Below are 27,681 nucleotides of genomic sequence, written 5' to 3'. Positions count from 1 at the left end.
AAGTCTCATCTGAATTAACTGAAATCAGCACTTAACCATTTTAAATGAGGTATTACAAACCAGACAACAGTCTTGTCCTGTTGTAGACTATGGCCTTTAACTGTGCTGAAATTCTCACTTAATAGGGGTTTCCATATCATCAGATAGGTATAATAAATGTTGAGTGTAAAAATGCAATTAAAAAACTAAAATATAATAATACTTGAGATATATCTTTCTTCTTTCCTTTCTTCCATTCTTTCTTTCCTAGAAATTGACTGGTTTTCCCTTTTTTTTTTTCCTCTATTCTACTATGAGATTATTGTTTGTAAAGTATTTGTAGTGGCTCTGAAGAGTTGAAATGCTGCCTTTTGATTTATTCCACCTCAGTCAAACCAATATGACATTATACACTATCCTTTTATTTTGTAGATGTAAAAGCAAACATCACTTAGAGTAAGAAACAATTGAACAGGACCTTTAGAAAAGCCAAAAAACCTCTAGAATCTGTGGTTTATATCTTCATCTCTTTGCATTTTGTCTTAATGAGGAGCACAGAGAGAAGCTTAAGGAAGCCCACTTACTGTTTGACATGCACTGATTTGTGCCATTGAGTCCTACGTATCTGTCAATTAACTTTTGTTTCATAGTTTCACTCTATAGTAAAAACATAAGTGGAAAAAATCAAATCTCTAATTCTTTCCATTGATGGGGAAACTGTATAAAAAAATGTTTCAGAGGGGTTTAGGATGTACAGTTTCATTTGAAGCCATATGAAAAATGTTCTTGTGTGGGTCTGAAGAGGGGGTGAAAAGAAGGGATTGATGAAAGAGAAGAGTTACATATGAATTTTGACATTTTAGAAGCCTGAGTTCGCTCTGGAATTTTGTGTGAAACTTGGATAGCAAGGCACTGCACCCTGAAAGGCAGTACTGGTATTAGCTGGAGACTTAAACCAAAGCTTCAAACACAGTCAGTTCCTACTGATGGTTTAAGGAGATTTCAGGGTGAATCGGCTTATTTTGGCCATGTGCCCACAGCAGATTTTACCCTCACTGGTATACTTAAGGCTTCAGCTGACTTCACAAAAAGCTTTGGGTACAAGTATGTAAGTTCCCTGTGACACTCCAGGATTGTGAAAGGCTTATCTGACGCTGACCACAAAGCTTCATTCTTCCTAAGCAAAACTTTGAAGGGGACCCATACTCAATCCCTGGGAGAACCAGCATTCACATTTGCTCCTAGATCCTACTTAATTTTTTCTTTTTAATGGTCTGTTACTGGAGCCTTTACTGATTGATTATTAACACTAGACTCAGTATTTCTACTACCCTCCATCATAACAACACTTCCTTGACGCAACTTGTAATGTTCTCTGGTCCTGTGAATTGATTACCTCCTGTGAGGGCCCAACCAGCAGAATACACAGGGCAAATTTACAGGTAATCTTGGTCTCACATGCTGGGCTAGGAACTACAAAAGTTTCACCAACTCAGGTATTTCTTCTCACGAGAAAAGGATCTTCTAAAATAATGATCAAGTCACAAAATAATATTCTCTTTCAGTAGGTAATGATACCGTTAATATGTATTTTTGAAATTAAACTCCCTATTTGCTCTTAGGGTAAAGGATGTCTCTAGCTGGATGCCAAAGAAACATCATTCCACCCCAGCATGAGCCTGATGCAAGACACCTTTGACATCCTTGACATGCAGATACTTGATCAGTTCCTATAGCTGTTGGGAATACTCGAGTGTGACTGTGGAAACTTTAGGTGGGAAGGAATTCTCAGTGGGAGGAAAGAGGTTTTTCATTTATTTCCAGTGTAAAAATGGGGCAGGAAAGGATGCCCTGGAGGAACATAGCCTAAATTGGGTTATTCATTATCTCAGCTGGTGTTTCTGAATCCTTGGCCTATGTTCCACCTAGCTCTGATGAAACCTTTCTTCCCATCAGCAAGGACGTCTCTAATTACCATAAAAGAAAAATCACTATACCTTTTTTTTCAGCAAAAGTAAAGGACTTTATTTCAAAAGTGATATAAATTACAATTGTACTAATGTCAAGAAGGAAACATCCAGAAACAAGGTGGGGGGGTTTGTTGTTTGGGGTTTTTTTACAGTAATTTTTCAACCATTTTTACTTTCACATTAAAATTATGAAAAAACAATGCAAATATTTTCTTTCTCTTTGATACATTTGTTTGTAGGAACATCATTGTCTCAGAATAAAGATCCTGGGGGATTGTTACTACTGTGTGTCAGGGCTCCCAGAACCTCGCCAGGACCATGCACACTGCTGTGTTGAAATGGGACTCAGCATGATCAAAACTATCAGGTAATGCCTTTTTTTCCCCCTGATTCACTGTTTCTGCCAGTGTCCTGAACTTCTTTATGGAGAATGCTATTACTAGACAATTCTTATGTTGGTTCAGAAATCTCAGCATTATCACTGTGAAAAGAACAGGACTTTTTTGATCCATGTAATGCATGGGAACGGTTACTAAATGATTTTATCAACCTGTGCTACTGCAGAGATGTAACACAGTAGCTGTGTGTACAACTGAGAGGTTTCACAGTTCTTGGCAGTTCTCACTTTGTACTGTTGTCATTTTCAAGAGGAGATTGAAGAGGAGGAATCTGAATTGCTTCCTATAATCCTTTTAATAAAATTAAATAACAATATAAACACAAAATAGACAGCTTTGGCTATCCTTTAGCTTGGAAACTAGCTCATAGACAAACTCATAAGTACTGAGATTTGCCAGATGAACTAATTTTACCTGCTAAATTAGGTTGTTGCTTAAATCCACAAGCAATGGAAGTGTTTTAATGAAGGAATGTGTTCCCATCACGTAAATATAATTATGTTGCTGATAGATTATTGTATTTGGATGCAATTACAATTAATAATAATCAAGTTTCAGCAGCCTGTGGGTAGAGCTTATCCAATGAGTTACCATGACACTGGCTAATATGTAATAGTCCAAGAGAGGTTTTGTCCATCTTTTTCATACTTATGGGTTTTTAGTGATATATCAATAAAAAAATTACTGAGTTTCTCATATCCAAATTCTTTTTCTTTTGCTGTTTTCCCTAAAACAGTGTTGCCTAACACGAGCATTCTCCTTTTTCCCTGGATATTTTGCTGTCCAATCTCTTTGTCTGCTTCTTTTCCAGACCTCTTTGCCCCTTTTATCTGGGTCTGTCTCTTGACATACATCAGTCAGTTAATGCACACTGCAGCTGCATTACTGAGCTCTTAATAGAGAAAGAATTTGACTAAAATTAATTAATGGAAAATGTAACTGAATAATGATTATGCAACAGTGATATCTAAGAAGGCTGGATTCAATTATCACAGGCTAAATGTTGAACAAAGCAATCAATATTTTGTTTCTGGAATCCCCACAGTGAAAGTGAACCATGAATTAAAGAATACAGAGATAAAAAATCTACAAGCATTGTTAAAATTTTTTGGCTACACACATCAAATCTTTTGCATTTCCTTGGTAACACCTGCTGCAGCCAACTCATTGTAAATCCTTTTTCTGCTAAGAGAGTAAATTTCTTTCCATCTCCTTACACAAGTGAAAGTCTGTAACACCCCATGCCCTTCTATGAACAGGGTCTTGAAGGCAGTAATCCAGAAATGGTGCTCTATTTTCAGTATCTTAAATGACAGTTATTGTCAGTTGGAGCCATGACACCAAAGTCCATCAGGACTTGTGTCATCCATTGCAGATAAATTCAGTTCAGATTACCTCCAATTTATTTGATAATCCCAGTATCTGATTTTCTGTCTATGCAATGATGATGATTCTTCCCCCAGCCTTTTCTTTCAGAGTATAGGAGCCTTATGTTGCTTATCTTAATGTGTGTTTATACAGTTGACAGGGAGTACCAATCCTGCCATGGAATATTAGAAATACCTCTGCCCACATTTCTGAGGGAATTTGAAGTTATCTACAGTCTATTAATTAAAGAAGTAGATATCTCTCACAGTTAAGATGAAAAAAAATTCCCTCTTTAGAAAAGTGAGTTTTTTATCACATTGGTCCCCACTGAATTTTACCATATTTAAAATGTGATGGAAATGGTATTTTGATGATTAAAAAATTATTTATCTTCATCTGAAGACTTCAGAAAATATTTTTTTTTTATGTCTAAAGTAATAGGGAGATGATTCAAGATATGAGAAACCATCATTCAGATTTGACAGCTGCATTGAAGTTATACAGACAAGCATTTCTCTCCACTGACAGGAGAGAACAGGTGGTTGGTAACGTTGCACCGATCAGCACAACCCTACTAGTGAGGCAGCGCCCAAAAACCCCTATGATCTCAGGAACAATTGCTGAATATTCCTTCTATTGTCCTTGATGACTGCATGGTCAAAGGGAATAGAACAAGAATGTCAAATCCATTCTTTACACAACATGTAAAATAAATCTATGGAGAGATTTTCTCACGAGGGACTTCTAAGTGTTTTCAGACAGCACATATCCGTACAGCCGAATTGTTAATTTATTGTTAATTGAGACTCTTCAAATTGATTTTAAGCTTGAGTCTTGCAGCTCCACTACTCTTTTTGCAGATGAAAGGAACTGTTCAGAACTCAACAAAATAATCCAAGAAAGATCATGATTTTCTCTGTAATTTTTTTTTATATCACCATGCCTTGTTAAAAATCTCATAAAAGAAGCACTATTATTGTTATTCCAATCTGTCTTCTTGTTCTTTGCTCCCTTAACTGTTGAGAACAATTGATGGGCAACCTTTAACCACAGGAAGGTTCCATGGAATCTGGTATTTACTCCAAAGTAAGGCAGTTTTGCTCCACTACATTTGGGCATGAGAAAAAATCCTAACTCCATCTGTGCTGCAAAACCCAAGGACCTGTAAATTCTGTTTAGCTACAGCTGGAAATAGGAATTAAAGTAAAAAAGACAAGCTCTTCATGAGGAGTTCTTTTATTCAGCTGGTTTTCCTATCTTTTCACATGCAGCATAACTCTCATTGTGTTTAATTTTATTGTATCAATGCTTGTCTGTACTGACTGATGATGGAAATTGGATACCAGTGGAATGTTTCATCATCAGATGATAAAGTTTCATTTTAACAATTATGACCCAAGCTAAGTGGCTGTCAGGGGTAACACCACCTTCTCAGATGTTCTTATTCCTGAAATCTCTGTGACTGGGAGGAGAAGCAAAGTGAGCTTGTGTGAGACTCAGCTCCTCAAGGACTCGCTTTCATGGTGCAGTGATGAAAATGGCACACTATACATAACAGTGGAAATTCAAACAAACCTTTGTGCTGGTATATTTGTTTGGTAAATCAAGGAGTCCTGAGTTGTTTCATTTGCTGGATCATTTCCCACTAAAATACCATCTGAAAAAGTAACTATTATGACAGAATAAATGGTCCCAGCATGCAATATAGGCTAAACTCCAGAAATTAAATAACAGCTTGTCTTCATTAAAAGTCTGTAATTAAGTACTAATATTAAGGCAAATTCATGAGAGAGGGAAAAAAAAGGAAAACTAGAAAAACCCAAACAAAACCCACAGCCAAAAATACCTGATTGCCCTGGCAGGTTTCCTGCTTTTAGCATGAAAAAACTGCTTTTAACATCATCTGTTGAGTATTAACAAAAATCATGAAGTGATTGATGCTTGTTAAAGAAGTTACTCAGGCAGTAAAAGAGCCAGGAATTGCTTTCATATTCCATTATTAATAGATTTTTAAACTATGTAATTATATAATAATATCATTCATCCAGTTCTGGATTCCTTCCACAGATTATTTCTCCTATGATGTACAAGGCTCTGCCTATGATGCAATGAGCTTCAATTCACAGAAGAGAGAATGTTGTCACAAACCCAAAAACTAAGGCTTACCTTCATTTCTGAGCGGTGGTAGAAAGGGATATTGTGACATATTCACAAGTTCAGCCAGAACTTTTTAGACAGTTCTAAGATTGATTAGGTTTCACACTGAAACTTGATCATATCCTCACCTCCACATGTCCATTTGAGCCACTGACTGTGAATGGACAGAGCACCAGGACAGTTTGTCTTTCCCTGTTTTTGCTGTTGGATGATGATATGAACTAAAGCAGGTAGAGATTAATGGGTTCATGTACTTCTGAGACCCCTTTCCTTTGAATGCGCCACCAAACACAATCAAGGCCATATTGGAAAATGTGTATATATATAGATATGTAAGTATATATGTATGTATGTATGTATTTAATTATATCGATTTTTATAATACAATTTTCAAATGAAAAAGCAGACTTCTAATAATACTGTGCGTAGTTCCTTGTACTATATTATTTTCCTGCCTCTCAGAGCAGATTGACATAAGAAACAGGAATGCAGCAGTATTACCTCTGCTCATGTAGCCACATGTCTCGGTTTTTGAGACAAAACTTCAGGAAGAAACACTCCAGAGTGAGTGTCTCCTCCGAAGGAAAAAGGGCCTACCCTCTTCCTCTGTCAATGAGACAAATGGGTCACAAGAATTGAAAGTGCGAAAAAGAAACAAAACTGTTTATCAACACACAAACAAAACAGGGTAGAACAGGATAAAAAAAACCCCTCAAAATACAACAAATTCCCTGAGAGGGAACAGGCACGTGGGCTAGACCAGCCAGGGCCACCCCCGCAGGCTCCCTGGACCAGCGAGGAGGGAAGGGAGGCAGTGAGGCAAGGGGAAGAAAAGGAAAAAAAGAACAAGAGAAAAACCAACAGAACCTTTTCCCAGCTAGCTGGAGCACAAAGGAAACACAGAAAAGCAGCACAGAGCTCCCAGCGCTCCCTCCCGAGCCCCGCCGAGCCCCCCAAGCCCCCGAGCTGCTGGGCTGAGCCGCTGAACCGCCCCGCACTCGGGTCCTGCGGCTCCGGCCCCGCCCCCGGGTCCATCCTGAAGGCACAGCGTCCTTGGGCATTGAGCGGATGGTTAAGGAATGAAGGGACTTCATAACATCACCGCAGGACACTACAGTATCTATCTGAATTCAGAGCAAGTCAGTTATGTTAGTGATGGGTCTGGCAATATGAAACTTCTCCAGATAATGGTTTCCGCTGACATTAGATTTCAGTTCTAACTCCAAGGTAAACTCATCCAGGTGCTTTTTTAAACAGGAACCTTGGGAAAATATCTACGTTAAATTGTAAATTCAACCTATGTAAAGCTAATCTGTGAAGTGTTACAGCTCATAAGTCACATTACCTGTGCTGTATTATTCAAACTTTTCAGTAGTTTAGTGTATCCTGTTACCTAGCTTTTTTAAAATAATGGATATCTCCTTCACAAGCATGACAGTTCCCAGAGTCATACTGAAAAGGTCACTTACCTCACTTCGTCTACTACACTTTCATGTCAGCACCAAAAAGCATTTGCATTACATTAGGAAAATTCCATAATTCTCTTGAGTCCAACCAAAACGTTCTCTATATAACTGAACCTTACAATCAAAGGACAGTTCAGTTAGCAGAGGACACCAGGAAATCACTTGTCCATCCTTCTGCTCACAGCAGAGTCAGCTAAGATCCTTACTTACTTCAACCAGAATACACAGAATTTCTTAATTCACCTGCATGAGGATGATAATGACTATATCTTGATGGGTAAATTGAACAACCCCAGAGAATTTTAGCTGTCACTAAAAGTGGAACAGGCTGGCCAGCTCCATTCTTCTGAAGTCTTTTTGATTCCAAAACCAGGCAGTTGCATTCAAATTACCTACTAGAAATCGTCTTCATCACATGCAAACTGTTGAACCTGGAACAGGTTGTGAGAGGGCTTTGTGAGAATGAAAAAACATTCTGGGGTTGTTTTAAGTATCTCAAAGCATAGACAGAACCTTGCACAGTTGAACTGGTCAGCACAGAAGCAGCCAGTGTGTCACTCTCAATCTTCAAGGCCTGAATTCCAGGGCATTCAGATTTTTGACAGCTACAGAAAAGGTTGAAAAGCAAATTTCTGACTTTTAGCTCACCTTCTCATGCAAATAGGAAAGGTTTCAATTAACACCACAAACATCAAATACCCATCAAGGAGTGCTGACCAGAATGAAATGCCAAGGTCCAATTAAAATCATTGAATTTTTTTATCTCTGGCTAGACTGAAATGAGATGAATGGCAACAATAGCATCAGTCACAGTTACCTCATCCTGGATAAGATATCAAAGCAATTGTGAGGTAAAGAGGGCTGCTTTATAGATCATCAATAATTCATCTTCTAAAATGCACTTTGTCAATGTATCCGCAGAGAGCCTGTGGAGTAGTTGAAGAAAATAAATTTTCTAATTAGAAGTTTCACTGATAGTTGAATAAATTTAAGAGAGAGAATAATTAAAAGATGTGGAACACCTGAGCTTATGCAAAATGGACTCTCTTAATTTTTTTATCTCTACATTTTTTATGTAGTACATGCTATTATTTAACAGAAGTTTTTTTCTGAATAAGTTAGAACTACCAGTGTTGATGAAGGTGATCCAGACTTTGTTATTTCAGGCTTTGTTTTTCCTATACCTGTATATAAACAAGACCTCCTAAAGTATGTGGTAGTCTGGCTGCTAGGGAGTTGGATTTGACCATGATTAAGTCCCCTTTTTACATAATTCAGAAATCTTTTTCATCCCGCATCACTCCCAATTTTAAAGGAAAAAAATAATTATAATTCCATTACTTTTTACACACTAACAAATCATCTCACTTTTAAACTTTTTAGTCTTTGCAAAGAAATTTGTAAATAAATTAAACTATTGTTTTTCTTTTTTCAATTTAATATCTCACAACTACAGTTTTGTGAAAACTAATGTTTCCATAACAGGTTCTCAACACTTCTGCTTTCAATCTTGTGTTGCAAATAATAAAGTAATTTGAATGAGACTAGATCACTTTTGTGCTTTGATTCCTGTCCTGGACAGGCCTGTTTAAATATATCTCAGACTGTGACTTCATGTGATCAGGTCCCCTCCTGCAATTGCCTTCCCACTTATCAACATAGGAGCACATTGCTGTGCATGACAAGAGGAGGATGCAAAGACAGAGCCCTGCATGTGCACCAGCACTGCAGCAGAGAAAGAAAATGTCCCTCAGCCAAAGGGTGTGGGCAGGAAGCCAAATCCACTCTGTCTGCTGATGAAGAGCTGAGATCAAATATCACCTGAGCAGCACATAAAGAGTCGCTGGGAGACTGTGAAAGACAACAGATAAGGCAAGGGGGATAGGACCTTGATTAGTGTCTGCAGCACACTGCAGGAGGTGGTGTGGACAGCACAGCTGTGTGAGGTTTTGGACAAATGCAGAAGTCCTATGTGGCTGATTAAGGATGCCAAAGCCTTCTCTGGCCATCAGCACATTTTTATCACAAAGGAAAAGTTAAATCCAGCAATCCTTAGTGAACACTCTGGAAACAGAGGGGCACAGTTTCTCAGTTGCACCATCATTTGTACCTGGTCTCTCCAGCGAAACCTGTGTGTGTTAGTTCTCATATCAGGTACAAATACAAGACCACAATTTACAGTATTTAAAATATAGAATAGAATAGAATAGAATAGAATAGAATAGCAGACTGTTTTATTTGGAAGGGGCCTACAGTGACCATCTAGTCCAAGTGCCCACCGATTCAAGGGTCACTAAAAGTTAAAGCATGTTAAAGGTATTGTCCAAATGCCTCTTGATCATGGGCTTGGGGCATCAACCACCTCTCTAGAGATCCTGTTTCATTGTTTGGCCACAGTCTTGGTAAATAAATGTTTCCTAATGTCCAAGCTGAACCTTCACTGATGTAGCTTTGAGTTATTCCCATGCATCCTGCCACTGGATCCCAGGGAGAACAGCTCAGCACCTCCCTTTCCCCTTCCCCTCCTCAGGAAGCTGTTCGAGAGCTACCAGGTCACACCTCAGCCTCCTCTTCTCTAAACTAGACAAACCTAGAGCAGGACATGACAAATAGAAATGAAATTGGAAAAATAGCATGTGTGTCTATGTATGTATAGAGAAAGATTACAAAAATATAGGTTATTAAAACATTTTATTAAACTCAAAGTCCTCTTATTGAGTTCATTTTTCAATGAAAAGCTTTTTACTCAATTATTCTTGTAGATACAATTATCTTTTATTTCAAGATAAGGAAATCAGACATAAAATGAGAAATAATTATCTGAACAAAAGAAAAAGGCAGACTGGGGAAACAATCCTGTGTGACAATTCCTCTGACAGCTATGAGTGTCAGTTAAAGTTTTTTTGTAACGCATAAAAATTATTCAAAATAAATTAAAATCACAGTGGTCTCACTTCTATTATCTGCTCTCACAGCACCTAAAGTACTTCAGTGTTGAGGAGTTGTTGCATATCCCATCTTCCAGAGAAAGGTGATTGCTTGTTTAATTTTGGTATTTCAAGCCTTCTTGCTTGAAAAGCAATGAAGAAATTTGTAAATGAAAACTATAAACTCTAAGAACACAGACAAATGCATTCTCAAAGCTTCTTTTTTATTATTTTATGATTAACTATTTAAAGCCTCTTTCTCTTAAATATCTGAATTATGTTGGTTTCCTGATGTGATAAACAGGTCTTGTAGGCAAACTACTGCCCTGAGACTTACCACATGCCTGCTTTCCTCCAAGTTTTCATAATACGCGGGAAAGGGATATAAAGATTAATTTCTTATTTTCAATTCTTCACGTTTTTATACAATTAGGTTCTCTCCACTTTAGAACTCTTTTTCTTTCCCCCTTACAAACTGAGCTGATGCTCGGTTGCAACAATGAAAGCCCAAGTATTGAATGCAGAGAGCAATTTACCCTTTTGTCCTCTAGGGAGTATCTGTCAAGTATCTGAGGCATCTGAGGCAATGGTAGTTAACTTCAGAGTTGTGAAATAGAGCTGTTTGTTCTTTGCCTGCTCTGTGGCGTGATCTTGCTGTGCTTCTATTGACTTCAGTGACTGTAGAGCTGAGGCCCTTTACAGAGACACAGCAGGTTTGTAGACCACCAGTAGCAATGTGCTTTTCCTATCCGGAGCACACAATTTAAAGATTAATGAATACAAGCTTTAATACTATTTCTGGTGCAAACACTTATTGTCACACAAACAGAACTGGAAAAGCAGTCTCTTAACAAATATGCTCATATGTGTTTATTTTTGAGAGGTGAAATGGTCCTCACCATTACACAGAATGGACAAAACTGATTTTAAACTCACACAGAGTTTGTTATTTGTCATAACAGAGCAAATGGTGTTCTGGCCAAATATAATGAAAATAATTAATCATTTGACAAAAAGTAACTCTGGAAAATCCCAGTCAATAAAATAATATTTTTGAAAAACTTAAAATTATTCAAAAAAGGCAGTAGAATATAAAAGAATACACAGGTTTGATGAAAATAGTTCCTGTTTCTGAACTGTCCATGCAGTTTCTGATTGTTCCATACTGTTCCAACAGTTGCATACCATTCCTGAAATGTATTTTATAATTCCAAGTTAAACACCCAATAAGTCCAACAAAATACTTTCACTCAGACACCTTTTCCCCTCTCTTTCTCTTTCTATCCGATTGGAATAATAAGTGTGCCACTGAACCATGCAGGCAATTAAGTGCTTAATGATAACCTGGCTTTTAGAGTAATTTTATCACTACCTGTACCTTTGATACTTAGAAAGTTCTCTCTTCATTTTACAGGCTAGACTGCACTTTACAGCTAATTGATATGGTGTTTTACAACATACCCTTTTCAAAAAGATATGGAAAAGCGTGGCATATATTTTATAAGCCTAGTCTTTTTTCTTTATGTGTTTTGTTTAACAGATATGTCAGATCAAGAACAAAGCATGACATTGACATGAGAATAGGGATTCATTCGGGATCGGTTCTGTGCGGAGTGCTGGGCCTGCGGAAGTGGCAGTTTGATGTCTGGTCATGGGACGTGGATATTGCAAACAAACTCGAGTCAGGTGGAATTCCTGGGTAAGGCAGTGTGTATTTCCCACAGTCAGAAAAAATTGCCAGCACATTACACTGTGAACCTTGCCAACAGATTAACTGTCTTACGTTATTTCATCAACTGTGACCTGTTTTTTGCTATTTTGCAGCTGGCAAGGGTTAGTGAGACTATGGTCAAAAAGGGTAGAAATGGTCAGCTTGCAGAGACATTTGAAAAGACAAGATAAAAATATTTATTTTGCTTTGTCAGCCTTGATTTTCTGAGAAAGATCAATTTTTGTTTCCAGCCCATATAGTCCTCAGAGGTAGACCAAATTTCCCAGTTAGGTTTTGACAATTCATTAGATTTTCCAGGCTACATTCTCTCACCTTTTCCATTCAAATGCTATCATGAGGTACAAAGCTATAATTTCTTTTACTTCCTAATGCACAAAATGTGGGAAGAGTTATGTGTTCATAGGTCAATATGCTAATAACAAGTTGTTATGAGCAGCAGGCTCTCTAGGAAGTCTTTTAAGTAATTTGATGCTTCAGTAGATGTTTCGAGATATTTATCTCAACTGTCTATATGTGAAAATGTATGGTTTTCCATTAAGCTGCCTAGTATTTTTAATGTGCATCTGATGTGTCTGATTCACCTGAAAGTTGAATATTATTTCTGCCTGATATGACCTGTATATCATGTTGATTTGGAAGCTGCAAATCCTAAATTTGAATCAACAGTAGTGATTGCAGGAATCTTCTGTTCACTTTCCATTCCACCTTCCATTGACAAAAGATGTACGAAAGATCACCTATACAATTCCATTTTTAGCTATGGGATTTAGAAGCAATAGCAGCAGACATCTTTATGTGGAAAAAAGTCTAAGTGGTGCTGTCACCTTGAGTGACAGAGATTTTAAGTCATCAAAACTGAGTCATGTGCTGTACTCCCTACAAACACATCAGGATCTGTCAGAGCTGTCATGTTCCCAGGAAGTTGGAAGGAAATGTGCTTCATATATTGCAAATGCAGGCCCCTTCCACAGTTCTACATAGTAAACCTTTATTCTAATATGTATTCTTGGAATTAGCAGAAAATGAAACTCTGCATGCTCTGAGAACAACTTCTGTACTCTGCATATGTCACCCGTGTATAAAATTTCAGAAAAAAATTTCATTGCCTGCTGCTTATCCCACGTGATACTCCCAGATGACTAAGATGATGCTTTGTTACCATGAGCAAATTGATCACTCAAGTTTCACCATCCACACCTGAAAAAAGCAGAGTCTATTGCTGTTAATGTGTGCAAGTCGTACAGCTATAAGTTGTACAGAATAACCCAGAAAATGCACAGCCTTGCTGTAGAAAAAATGCCTGGCAGGTTTTCAGTCTGTCAGAGCAGAGTGATTTCCTGGATAGCAGTGTGCCAGTAGAACAAAGCCTGTATGTGACAGCAATGAACCAAGTCCCTCAGAATAGTGATTTACATCAGAGTTTCCTAGTGTGCAGAGCAGATTTAATAGAGCAGTTAAGTCGATTTCAGCCTCTCCTTATTCCTCCCTGCCACCAGCATTCAAATCCCCCTACTTGTTGTAATACCGAGGTCATTCCCATTCCTAGATCAGCTTCATCAGGAAAGCTGCCCTGGGCTTGTGAGCAGTCCTGCTCTCACCATGTGAAACAAGAGCAAAGATGAACTGCACCATTTTCCTGAGGGCATAGTGGAGGGAGGCAGCTGAGGATGGGGAACATACTTTCACCCACTCTGACAGCAGCAAAAAAGGGGCTCAGCTCTTCCACTCGATGCCTGCACGTCCTCCTGAGGCCCCACAAGCATGGGTGATGCAGGGAGAGATTGCACCTGACAGAAGGAGCATACCAACAGCCCAGCTGCCATGAGAGAAGGCAATTAGGAGAACTGAGAAAAAATTGGTAATTTCCAGTTTTCTGAGAGTAAAAAATGTGTCCACAACACCTGGGAAGGAAACCATGTAAGATCCTACAGTGTTATTTCAGTGACATTCTTCTGCCATGATCCCATTTTCTAATAGTCTTTTCTTAGTGTATGTAGGTATTAATCTCCAGTACTGAATTGCATAAAACCTACATAATAATTAATTTTCAATTATGTCTCAATGACAGGTATCATCGAACACTGTGGGCCTGATATGCTTTCAAGAGTAGGTCAGGCAACACATTTTTGATTTCAATACTCAGGTTCCCAAGGTACTATATTTGTATAAAATTAAAAGATATCTCTCCACATTTTAAGTTTTTTTAAGCAAGCAGTACAATAGGTGAAGCCAGAAAATACTTTTAATCTGCCAACTATTTATTAATATTTGACCCATTTAATGATATTACATTAATAGCTATCTCCATACTCTGCTTAAAGCTGTTATCATATCCATCATAAAATCCTTATTTCAGGGCTTTATTACACAATCTTCCCAAATTATACTAGTTGAATCTAAACACAGAGATAGTCACCTTGGCAACTGGTGTATCACTTTCTCTTTCTTTCTTTTTGTTTTTCTTTAGTTTTAGGTTAGTACCTTAGTTAAATCACTTTAGCGTATTTGGATTTCTTAGAGCTAGGAAATGCATCATCTTTCTGAGAGGTCACATGCTTTGCTGTTTAAGTCCAGACCAAAATTGCTTATATTTGAGAAACATTTTTAATGGGTTTTATCATGAGTTTTACTGATTTTTTTACTACAAAATACTACTAATCTCTGTGATCATTATACCAGCATGACTTCAGAAAATTGTACAAAACCTGGGAAAGAGCAGGGAAGCTGAGGCAGCTTAAAAAAATGGCTCAGATACAAATTTTTTATCTTTTAATTAGATGCTGATATTTAATGCTCCACATAGACAGTTTGTGCCAAGTTCTGATACTCGTGGGCACTTCACACTGCTTAAATGCAACTAGCATTTTATTTTCTGGAAATGCATACACATCATATATGCACTTATAGTCTTGTATTCCATCAAAATATTATGCAATTCAACACTCTATTGGCATCCTTTGAGTTCCAGAAGGAAGTTGCCAAAGGGCTATGCAAGGACCATTTCCTTCACAGGAGGAAGCCAAATTCCCTGAGAAGAGCACCTCAGCATGTGTCATCAAGATCAAGAATTTTAGCTCACTCTGAATTCTAGGAATCTGTATGCAAGTCTGTCTTTCAGAAAGTGACATACACCCAAAGTTTAAAAAATTAGCTGGTTTAAAGAGTCACTACAACTATTTGCTTGGGTTAGATAAATGCCTAATGAACAACTCTTGCTGCATTCATGATGTGGCATTGTACAGTGCAGCATGGCTGACCATGTTGACGTGTTCTAGAGGTGTCTGCAATTTACCCTACATGTAGAAACTTGAAGATTTCTTAAAAATAGTTTGGTTGGAAGACAACAAAATGCCTATCATACTATTGCAAAATTTGAGTTCTTTTCTATGTAATCTTCTAAATTCAACTTCAGCCAAAGCTTATTGAACTCATTGCTTAGTCTTAATAGAAATTATTACCTCACTTGCCTTTGCACAGTTCCCCTATTTCCCTACTGTGAAATTAATGGCACAATAAGACCATTAATTTCAAATGTCTAAGCTACCTCAGGAAACTGAAGGAAATCAAAGCCTTCATATGAACTGCTCTAATGCCTACCATTTATTTTTCTCTCAATATATTTCCCTGAAGTACAATTTTTTTTCACTCAGAATAGCATTTTACTCAGGAAGGTCTCCCATTAAACTATTAACTATGAGCAAAGGTTTCAGATGTGAATGTCAAAGTGTTTATCCTGTGACAGAACTTTGTGCGTTAATGACATCTTATTGATGTAAACATATCTTGAGAGTACTTGACCACAAATAAAGCTCATGTTTTTGAATACACTATTTAATTTTCATCATTTGCAGTAGAAAACCTTCTATTTATCCATGATATTAAATAATATGCAGAGTTCAAAACCTCCTTCGAAGCTATGTATACTAGAGCACTAGTATACTAGTAAAATCGGTATTTACTACTACTTATTTCGCTTATGCAGGAGGATTCACATCTCCAAAGCCACTCTGGACTGCCTGAATGGGGATTATAAAGTTGAAGAAGGGCATGGCAAAGAACGCAATGAATTCCTGAGAAAACATAACATTGAGACTTATTTAATTAAACAACCTGAGGAGAGTCTGTTGACTTTACCTGAAGATATTGTGAAAGAGGCTGTCAGCTCCTCTGACAGGAGAAACAGTGGAGCTACATTTACTGAAGGATCCTGGAGCCCTGAACTTCCATTTGATAACATAGTGGGAAAACAAAACGTAAGTCAAACTTCCTTTAATGTCATCGAGTATGAATGCATGATTGAGTGCATTTCAATAATGGAGGCCTCAGAGGAGACAAATTCATCTTAACCTTTATTCTAACATGTACTGTAACAGTAGAGGATTGAACAAATTTTTTCAAGGCAAAAAAACCCACGTATCCAAACTGGGAAAATGCCAGTGAACCAGAGATTTTGGGTTCATTGTTTTTTTGGTTTTTTTTTCTTTTCCTTTTTCCCAACTGAAATTAAATACTGCACGGCTTAGTGTTAATTGAACCACTCCACGAAGAAGTAATTAAAAATAATCTAATGTCACTAAACTAGCAGGAACATTCTAGTCAGAGAGTATATCTCATTGAATAGCTTTACTGCAGTGCCATAAAATTAAAGGGTTGAGAGAAAGGACATTTTACCAGAGGAAAAAGTATAAAGTAGTTTATTGATATACAAGGGAAGAAAGAAAAAATAAGCACCTTGTGAAATAAGGTTGTGCATTTTTCACTTTTTTTAACAAAAAAATATTAAAAACTCATACTCTAGGACATAATTAAGGTTCACTAGCAGATGAGTTAGATTCTAAAGACATCTGTAGCTCAATAGAAATATGAGATAATTGCAACTTCTCCTAATCAGATGTTTTTCAAATGCACTGTATGACTGATTGACAGCAACCTGGGAACCAATAATTGTACGGTAAAAAAAATCGTTCTGTGAAGTCTGCTTGTTTAGAGGAATTAAAGATGGAAAGGTTAATACAGCCTCAGACTCCACTCTTTTCACTGCACTTGAAAGATTGATGAGTCTTTATGAGGCAAGGTCAGCTGAAACTTTCTTTCATTTTCTTTGAGGGATCCGTAACGACGTGATATATCCTTTCTTCTGCTGCACGTCCTTATTCCTACTTGTCTGAACTGTCTGTTGAACCTTAAACATTGTTGTGTGGAGGTCTTGCTTTCGTCAACTGTCTTCTGCTTCTTACAAATGTGCTCAGAAGTGATAAAATTTCACAATCAATCAGCCCACAGCAGTGTCTTCATCTCTTCAAACTGAATTGGAGCATGGCTCAGTTTGCTGTTATATAAAACACCTGTTTTATATATGTCCTGTACATCTGTGTATCTGCATGTACACTGCCTTAGAGTATTCTCTGTATTTTGTTGACCTGTCTCTCTATTGTCATTTCATTTGGAATAGAGGTATGGGTGCATGCTGCTGTAAACATCTTCTGATCTCTCTCTCTCTTTTTCTTTCCCTTTAAGGCATTTTGATTTCTGTAGTCCAAAAAAATCTATGCAGAGTAGGCTATCATTTTGTTGGCCCTTTTCTCAGCTAAACCTGACCTTGATGCTGACAAAGACAATGAATGAAATAAAGGATTAGTGGGTTTATTCTATTATTGATCAACTCCTGCCCAATACTAGTAAAAAGGCCTTGAAAGTAACTGAAATAGGCATAGCTTAACGGTTGCTTTAAAACTTTTTTTTTTCTTATGGCAATAAACAATCTACTTTAGAATAGTTTCTCGCTGGTTTTTTTAAGAATTTGGAGTGGTGGTGGGAAAAGCTGTAATTTTATATTACAGTTTTGCAATAAGCCTTTTGGTGGAGAAAAGATTTTGAAAATCTGCTGTTCCATGTATGATTCAATTATTATGTAATTTTTAATTTACAGTTGAGGCAATAGGCATTACTGCTCACAAATAATGTATTTGAGCTAAAAAATTCAGATGATAGATTTAAATTATACTAGGATATAGTAGCTTTTTCCAGAGGTATGTCAGTCTTGGACAGAATAAGCACTTAATAACACTAATTAAGCAGCTTAAAGGTCACTGTAAGCAGCAGGCTTTTAGAATCCTAGTAGCAGCAACCCAACAATGAATCATTCTCTATGTTTGAATATTTGGCAATAGAATTTAAATGATTTTTTACCCAATGTAAGCCACAACAGAATCTGAGCAACTGATCACATGTATATTACTTTTAACTCTAGTTATGTTAGGAAGCATGTGAAAAGAAGTCTCTGGTGAGTTCTTATGCCAAACTCTAATTTATCCCAATCCATACTCCTTACCTCAAACTCATGTTCTATGGACTGCCTAAATCAGTGAATTGTAGATATGTTTATATGAGTAAGTAACAAATAACCACTTTTTATGTAAGCAGTCACAGATATTATCAAAAATTACACCTGTCTACAGCCCAATTATCACTATGTACCCTTGCTCTGATCGTGAGGTAAGCAAAGGGTGCAAGTTCCTGTCTGAAATTCAGACATGCTCAATATGGATGGAGGTTTCATTTATTGAAACTAGTGTGTGGGCTTCTTTCTTATAGCAAAGAAAGTTGGACAGAAGTTATTTTATATCAAGAGAGTGAAGGTCTCCTCCTCTAGAATGAATTAACAGCTGATAAAGTTGAATTTCATCCATGTACATTACAACGAGTAGCTGAAAGCGTGACATGGTCACTGTGTGTGCTGCTGGAGGCAGCTGATGGGCCTGTCAGGATGCGAATTAGGAAAAACAGCATATTAAAATGTCCATCTGCTGTAGGTGTACCTTAGTAGTGGTTGCAGTGGGGCTAAACAGTGAGCACAGAAATTATACTAAAAGACTGCCAAGATGACAGAGAAGTCTAAACAAAAAGGTGGAATTCAGTTCAAAACCAAGGCACTTGCCTGTTGCAGCTACCCCATTGTTATTGTTACTTCTATGCTGAGATACCCCAGCACACCCCAGCACACCCCAGCTGGTCCTCACCACTGACCAGTGGCATGTAGTGTCCCTGTGTCTTTTGCCACATCTCCTGGCTCCTGACTATTGTCCAGCTCCCTAAGGCATCTCAGCTGACCACAGCTACATATGATTGGGCAACTGAAAGCATCTGGAGTGTGTATTGGAAGAAACAGAAGTTAGACACCGGGCATGTAGACACCAAACATGTAGACACCCTCATTTAGGCGTCTTCCTCTTGAACTGAATCCCACCTGCAGTTTTTCCTTCCAAAACCTGGTCCTTGCAGTATGAAAAAAAAAATAATTTGAAACCTTCCTAGGGTTTTCTAAATGGCACTGATTAAAAATTTCCCTTCTTTTTGACAGCAGGATGCTTGGACTTGTTGCAGGAAAGAAGTAAAATCTAATCTAAGCTACCTTTTAAAGTTTCTATAAAATGTGTCTAAAGCTTGAGTTTTATTATTTGTTTGTTTTAATTCATCTTCTTTCAGTTTCAGATGCAAGTTTGGCTAGGCTTTTTTTTTAATAGAACCTTATGTTTGTTCCTATATGATGAATGGTTATTGTCAGCATCAGAAAGCTTCAAAAGCTCACTGTAGAATTCACAACTGTGACTTCCACAGAGCTGCTCACAAAACTGTAGGAGAGATAATAGAAAGAATCAATATTTTTTTGTGTTTGCATAAAGAAGTCTTAAAAGATGCGGGGCAAAGAGGGGGATAAGAGACAAGATGTGCTTAGAACATATTCTTGAGGGAATAATTTGCACATTTTTTCATTGTTGTTATTTCTAAATACAGGGAAGCAGTTTTCTAAAGTATGTATATGTATGTGAGGGACAGAAAACTCTATGAAACACGAATGTGAATTTCCTTGTTATATCCTGAATATAGATGCAAATTCAGAGTCTATTCCTGCACCAATACTACAGGCACCATGGCCAGAGTGGTGATATTACGTCATGTTCATCTACCATGAGTTGTAATACACTTCATACACTCAGCAAGAAGACAAGCTTTCATATCAATCGCAGCTTAAAATAGAATTTTAACCAAAATATAGTATCTTGGTAGGATCAATTTAGATTATTTTTCTCATATAAATAAAACAAAATGCCCATGAAAAACATTAGGGAATTTTTCCACCCTCATTTCCAGTGGAGAAGTAGAAATACAAGGTAATTCTGAGGAATCAATTTACACACCACCATCTGATGTGTTGTCGTCCTTTAACAGGGACTTCAGACACACTTGTGCCCTTTCAGCCACCAAAAATTGATAAAAGCTTTTCTTCCTAGCTCAGTTTAAAAGAGGTAGTAGTACTTAAACCAAAGTAGTATCACAGCATGTAGTAATATAGCATTTATCCACTTACCTTGATTGTTTTCTCCAAGGCCAAGATATGAATTCAGTCATATCTGGAACTTTAGTGTGAGAAAAGTTTCTTTGATAGTGTTTTTTTCTACTTATGTTGATGATACTAATTTTCTAGACAGAAGAAGGGAGGAATTGAGTAGAGTATCTTCCCGAACTTTCTCTACTGAAGTCCTTTTTCTACTAAACAAACAGGAAAACTTCTTTTCATTGAAACAGAGAGAAGACTTCAATCCTGATAGACTGTATTTTTGGATCTTAAATTACCAGAAATAAGATGGAATATGAAATACTATCTGTGACTTCACAGTCCGTGGACTTGATTTTAGGATTGTAAGGAAAATTGTCAGTTGAGCTTTGGCAGTGGGTACCTGAGATCCTTCCCATGTTTTAATGTGCTGTCCAAGATTTATTAGAATATGTTTGTTGATTATAGTTTGAATCTGAACAAGGGAAACCTCCCTATAGCATTTGCCCTATGTAATCCCATTATACAAAAGGCTTTCTGGTGTATCTGGTGACAATACATCCTAAACTCCTGTTTCAACAATGCTATAGGAGATGCAGCTGAAGATCTTTTCAGTAAGGACCTATGGAATAACTTTTCTCAGGCAGAATTTTATTTTCCATCCATGATAATGCTGAAATGTCTTCTGCTATGATGTATGAAGTTTTACATCCTTTCCATTCATCAACATTTCTTAACCCTTGGGAATATTACAGTAGTAGATTTTATTTTCCCATTCAAGTGGGAAAGACCTGCTTCACTGTGGTTTGTGTCATTAAATGACACCATGAAATGGGAATGAGTTATTCTCTTTATGAAAGCAAACTCTTAACTCTTTGCTGAAGATGAAACACCCTTCATACTATCTCTGCTAGAATTCCTTTGTGAAGCAAAAGTATTTTCAATTTTTTTCTTTGATTAGTTATTGAAATACCAAAGGAATAATGCATTTGAGACAATATTTTAAATAATAATATGAATTACAGTTAAATCATATAGCCTAACTGTAATCTAGATTGGCTGAAATGTACCAGTAGTGAAGAAGAATATATTATCTGAAAACCCATGCTGAAGTAATCAGAAATGTCACCTTCTTCACTCCTGACTAACTGATCTGTTCCTTATCTACACACATCCAGTAACTTTAAGATAAGAAAAACTTCATTACTCCTGTTTTGTGGCATTTGTTTTATATGGCTTTCATTCTTATTTATTAAAACACACCATTGAGTCAGATATCCTGCTGTGATTTTGGTGTGTGTACTCCCCTTATGCATGCTTTAATAATTAAATATCATGTTTGAAAAGGGGAATATAGTCCTAATTCTCAGTGCAGCAACAAACTTCCTAGTCTATAAAAAAGAAGGCATTAAAGTGCTCCCCTAAATGTACTGTATGTGTTTAGTGGAACAGACTTACTATTTTACACTTCTATAGATTTCATTGAATGAATTGCATGGAATGCTGTAATGGTTTGCAATGCAACATGAACTAAAACATTGCATTTTTAACCCAAGGGGACCAGCAGGTTTATTCTGTTTGCATGTGCTTTCCCCTAGACTCTGGCTGCCCTAACAAGAAATTCAATAAATCTGCTTCCAAACCATCTTGCACAAGCTTTGCATGTCCAGTCTGGGCCTGAGGAAATTAACAAGCGAATAGAGCACACCATCGACTTACGGAGTGGCGATAAATTGAGAAGAGAGCATATCAAGCCTTTTTCACTGATGTTTAAAGACTCCAGCCTGGAGCATAAGGTAGCTGGGGCTTGGTAGCTGCATTATTCACAACTCAAACTGTAATAAATGTTCACCGAAGTAGAGAAGCTGTAGGTTCTGGCTTGTGTTGGTTTTTTTTCTTGCTTTGTTTTTCTTTTTCATTTTGTTTCAGTTTTCAGAAGGCGGGGCTGAGCTAGAGTTCATAATACACAGTGGCATGATGCAGGTGTTATAATGCTGAAATGACTGCATTTCATTGTTGGAAAATACATACATTGAACAAACTCAGTTTCTGAAAACAACAGCCACTGGCCGGGTTGAACTTGGTATCGAGTACAAGCAGTTTTCTGTCAGATGACAGGTGACTTTGGCACTAACGATGATTGAGCATATTAATAAACTGACATTTCTATTCAGAAAATATATATCTATATTTATATAGATATGTTCCTTCCATTTAATCATAGAATCCCTCTGATGTCCTCTATGCAGCTGCAATGTTTATTTCAAGTCAATAGTTATTTTTCAACTCTCTGTTTTAAACATCCTTCTTAAAAAATCTGTTTCTAAGAGCTAAATATTGTTCATGTCTTTGCTGCTTCTCAACAGCAGAATTATCTCATTAACTTATATTTCAGTCTACATCCAGATGTAAGTTATAAGTTTTAAAAGATAAGGTAATGGGAGAACATCCCTTGAAAGCTGATGGCACAGGGTGAGGTTGCACAGATCTCAAATAATTTCATTGACTTTCATTGATAATTTCATATGCTACTACAGTGCAGCAACAGCAGGTCTGCAATACTATGTGCACTTGACTGAAAGGAAATAAAAACAGTGAGGAATTGGAAGCATGGAGGCTCACTTCTCCATCATCACTTTAACTTCCAGGGGAAAACAGACATTTTGACTTAACTTATGGGAGACTAGACCTCAGGAAGGCTCATTGGTGAGAGTTTTGTCAAGACAACTGGAAAAGAAAAATTCTGCTTGAAGTATATCTCAGCCCTTATTGCACTACTAATCTTGTAGAAGAAATAAGAAATGTTTCTTAAAACAAAAGTACAAGATTCTATTTCCCCCTGAGGATATTTACACTGAGACACAAGTTAGAACTCCCAAAACCAAATTATCCACAAATAATTATCTGCTGAAACATAAAATATTAAAATATTTCTTTCAGTGCAGTCATCATGCAAAGATGACAGGGAACCAGAGGATGTGAAATTCAAGATCTCCAATATAATGTGAATTACTACATAAAGTCCTAAAAGTCATGAATAATCTTTAATCTCTTCAAGACACAAGAAAAAAAAAATAAGGTGAAAGAGTCTGAAATTTTTTGTTCAAAGGAGGAAACAGCCTGGTCACAACTTGCTGAATGAGCAAACTTGTCAATAGTTCACCTCATCTTACGTTGCTTTTTAATCACACAAGGCCTGAGCACGGTCTGGTGTAAAGGGACACTGCCCAGAATCCGATCCCCTATACAAAATATAAAATTTCTTATTACTTTATATTCCACAATTATCTGCCACAAGAAAAACTATAAGGGAAGTGTAGAATTCAATTTAAGTGCAATTTAAGAAACTAAAAAAAGAACCATGCTCTAATCCATCACGTTACATAGGTCAGATTTAAAATATTAATTAAGTTTTAATTGCATCTGGATGACAAAAAGTCTATTTAAAAGTTAACATTTTAGCAGGTTTGATACATTTTCTTCCCAGTAGGACATTTCCAATGGAGAACTGGGCTGCAGTGTTTGGAAAATGATGCTTTCATTCAATATTTCCTTAGGTCTTAGTCCCAACCAGTAGGCACAGGCAATAGAAACATAAAATCCTTTCAGTAAAGTTGACCGAATCTTCTTTCTGTTCCATAAATTAATCTGGTTTCTCATATTATGCAGGAGTAAAGTTTTAAAAAATATCATCACTGCATTATTTTTTCTGGCACATCCACCTCCAACACCTGGATAGCCTCTGGTCAGCAACTTCCTTGCTTCTGTTCAGGGTGCTGGGACATCATGAGTCTGCTCAGATAGTGACGGGGAACGTACCAGGATACAAAGGAATTATTTGGATTAAGGAAAGATGAATCATAGTGTCCTCTTTGTTGTAGACAGCAGTAATTTTCTCGTGGGGCAGCATGGAAAATGTCCCTTCCCTTCTGCATGCCTGCGCAGTAATTAGAGGTTTGTCATTATAACCTTAGAGTTTAACCATAGGCTACAGGAATTAATGAAAAAAGTAATATTTTAATCATTTTCCTGAAGAAAGTAGTTATTTCCCCCATGCTATCTTATGTTACTACCACTTTCTCTCTTCTTCCTGTCCCTTTGGGAAACAAACCAAACTCAGGTTTTAACTGGAGTATCGTAAAGCTCTTTCAGCAGCCTTTTCCCTCTGCTGCCCCCACCCCTAACCTTTCAGTCTGGAATTATGGGGTTTTTTCCTAGCCATTAACATTTTGCAACTGCTTACACAACCTTCTACAGCAACACCTTAGGCTGCTCCCCGTGGTATGGCTGAGAGAATTGACAGTCAATGTCTGTGGGCCTCCCCTCTCCCACTGCTGCTCCCGTTGGCTGACACTGCCCTTCTGCTCAGCACAGTGACTGCTTCAAGCCAGAGGGAGCTCTGAAGTAACCTCCCCCATGTAAAATCCTGTGCCCTCTCATTTAGCCATCACACTTTCAGGCAGAGCTGGCATCTGCTAAATACTCACTTCTGTAATCTGTAAGTGCCTCTCACCCCAGACTTTACAGGAGGCAGAAAAAACAGCACCCGTAGCTGAGATGCTGGCCAAGAAGTGTTACCTTTACCTTGTTCAGTGTGAATTCTGTTAATGTTCTGTACCTCAAATGACAGAGAAGTGCGTAACCACATGAACAACAAACTATATTTTTTTCCTCCTGCATTAATAACAGGACTACCATGATGTGGGATCATGGGGTGACATGAATGGATTTGAAATGTCATAGTGGAGTTCTGTTTAAACAGTCTGGGTTGGTTTGAATCTTTTCACTATAAAACAATTCCAGACATCAGGTTTACACTAGCAGTGAAATTTCTGTTCTTTTTCCTTTAAGATTTCAAAATATTAGAAAAAAACAATTCTGGAATCAACATGCACAAAACTACCATGGAGCTAGCACAGATCCTGGTTTACGCTGGTTCAAGTAACTGCTATATCACTGCAGTTTAAGCCACTGGAACTTCTTCCCACTCCTCTCTTATCTCTTTGCTCTTTATCCATCTATGGTGATAGAATAAATGTGTGTTCCACAGCAAGCAGTAGCAGTTACATTAGAGAAGGGGTTATCTCTCTGAGGCAATATGTGTATTTCCATATGAATTCTGCAACACTTCATTTTTCCATAGGATTTGTGCAGGATCCCCACCTGGTATATTTTATAGATTATTTACCCAAATTGACTAGTCATTACTAACATGTATTTCACTCATTAACACTTGATATATCACTTAGAGACAATTCACCCTCAATTTTGCTAGAGGTTCTTTACACAAGTAGCATGTAGGCAGATAGAGCAACTCATCACAGGAAAGTACTTCTGATGGTAGCATGAAAAGATACTAAAATTTCCAAATATATAATAGTTCACAGGAAAATCTGATACCACTTCAGATTATTACAAGAATTAAAAGATATCATCATGATGATCTACCTAAATATCAGCAACTTGATAATATTCATACCATGTAATTTTATACAGCATAAAGCATAGGTACAGGGCAGGGAATTTTACATGCTGATAGGGTTTTATTAAAGAAAGTTTCCAATGTAAAGGTTTGTATAAAGATATTCAAAGTCTTCTTGTATATTTTTACTTGGAATAGAAATCTGGCTGGGCTTAGAAGTGAAGCGTTTACGTATTTTCTGTGAGGTAAGTACACTGGAAATATAAAAGAGCTTTGAATTTGAAAGTACACGTTTTCTTAGTTCAAATATTAGACATAAATATCTGAGTTTCTCTGTTTCAGAATTTCTGATGGGTAAGATAAATAGAAATTAAATGAGTAGGAAAACAATTTTGCTCTTCCTGCATGCTGTATCCCAGCAGACACAGGCGTCACCTCCTTCCTTCAACCCAGAAACTTCCAGTTGCAAGGAGGTCTGCAAGAGACGCTGGGCAAACTCCATGCCTGTTCAGCGACTTTTCTATCATTGGTCAGCCACTGGAACTCTGTCTACTCTTTGGTCTTCTCAGGAGTTAATTTCTTCTCCTCTCTTAGACTTCTTGATACACCTTCTTCTGTCCCTCTCCTTGCAAAAGCTTTTCCACAATTACTCTGAAGAAGAAAAAACCTGGTCTCCCTTTTCATCCATAAGGTCCCATCTGAGTCAAAGAGAATCAGTGAGGGTAAGACCAAAAATCTTCCTCCCCAGTGCACAAATATTTTCTTTAGGGGAACATGTGAAGCCTGTCGTATTCCTGGTCCTCCCCTTTCAGAGAGGCCTTGGGAAAGAGAGGTGAGGAATAAGCAGCACTACTCAACAGAAGAAACCTGGCCTTCCTTAGTTTCATGCAGCTGGCTGGGCAAGCACATGGATAAACTGTTCCCTCCCAGCAGGCAAATGGCCCAAGCCCCATGGGAGCCTTCAGTGTGCCATGAGCAGGTCACACCAGCACGGGTGGGTCTGTGGGATGCTGCAATGAAGGTTTGCACTGCGGACAAGGTCATATCAAGATTCTTCCAACCACTCTACACAGCTCTGGTTGGCTACATGGGGAGCCATGCTTTTTGAAGGGCCTTGAGGCTTAGTCAATCCTTCAATTACTTCTCCAAGTCATTAAGGGGTAGACTGCTACAGAACTGCTACATTTATCATTTATGTCAGTGCTGCCTAGGGATGTCAACAATTCCTCATCACAATATTGTTACTGATTAGAACACAGCATCCATCCTTTTGACATAATGCTAAACACAGCAGGCCTTTCTATGTTGGTGTTTCATTTATCTAGTTTGCCTTAATTTCCCTATGGAACAGTTGGGATTTCTTGTTATATTTTAAGGAACATACCTTTCTTTTTCCCTATTTGAAAAAAAGCCCTGGTCCATTATTTATGCAGACTGATGCAGTTCTGTTTCCTTGCACATGAAATCAGGGTCAGTGCCTCTGGGCTTCCAGCAGCAAAATGAAGTGGATTTGCCTGTGAGCACTATCAAAAATCATGCCAAAGTGATACTGTCAACAGCAGACACAAAGTATAATCACAGGAGAGGAGGAGTCAAAATGAGGGACACCAACAAATAAACCCTATCTCTTACTCACAACAAACAGGAGCAGGGAAGTGAGAAACCTTTTTTCCATCTGGGAGCTTGAGACTGTTTTGACCAGATGTCTATAGCTGAGATGATGTCCCAAACAAAGGTCCATGTAGGGTATATAGGCCAAGTCTAGATAGGATCTCTCTTCAAGACCAAATTAGCTATGAAATCCAGTTCATAGATGAGCTGTCTTAGTGTATGTTCTTGACATATTTCTTAACATTTTTTTTTCTGTTATAGTGCTTTCTAGGCATTTATAATTGCTGTTTGCCCTATTTCCAAATTTCTGGAGAGA

At 37.6% G+C, this 27,681-nt stretch overlaps 1 protein-coding gene across 2 annotated transcripts in view; it reads left to right on the top strand.

Moving 5' to 3' along the window:
* ADCY8 (adenylate cyclase 8) overlaps positions 1 to 27,681 on the top strand; it is a 123,212-nt gene that overhangs the window by 60,662 nt on the left and 34,869 nt on the right. The window contains exons 5-8 of one of the 2 annotated variants that reach the window (XM_032133481.1): positions 2,189 to 2,316; positions 11,806 to 11,964; positions 15,980 to 16,250; positions 21,931 to 22,128. In XM_032133481.1, the coding sequence (XP_031989372.1) occupies positions 2,189 to 2,316; positions 11,806 to 11,964; positions 15,980 to 16,250; positions 21,931 to 22,128 (756 nt within the window). The remainder of the gene's footprint in view (positions 1 to 2,188; positions 2,317 to 11,805; positions 11,965 to 15,979; positions 16,251 to 21,930; positions 22,129 to 27,681) is intronic. The other variant, XM_032133490.1, reaches the window with a different exon arrangement.

This window comes from Corvus moneduloides, chromosome 1 (genome assembly GCF_009650955.1).
Source record: "Corvus moneduloides isolate bCorMon1 chromosome 1, bCorMon1.pri, whole genome shotgun sequence".
Taxonomy (NCBI): domain Eukaryota; kingdom Metazoa; phylum Chordata; class Aves; order Passeriformes; family Corvidae; genus Corvus; species Corvus moneduloides.
This window is presented reverse-complemented; position numbering and strand designations above follow the sequence as displayed.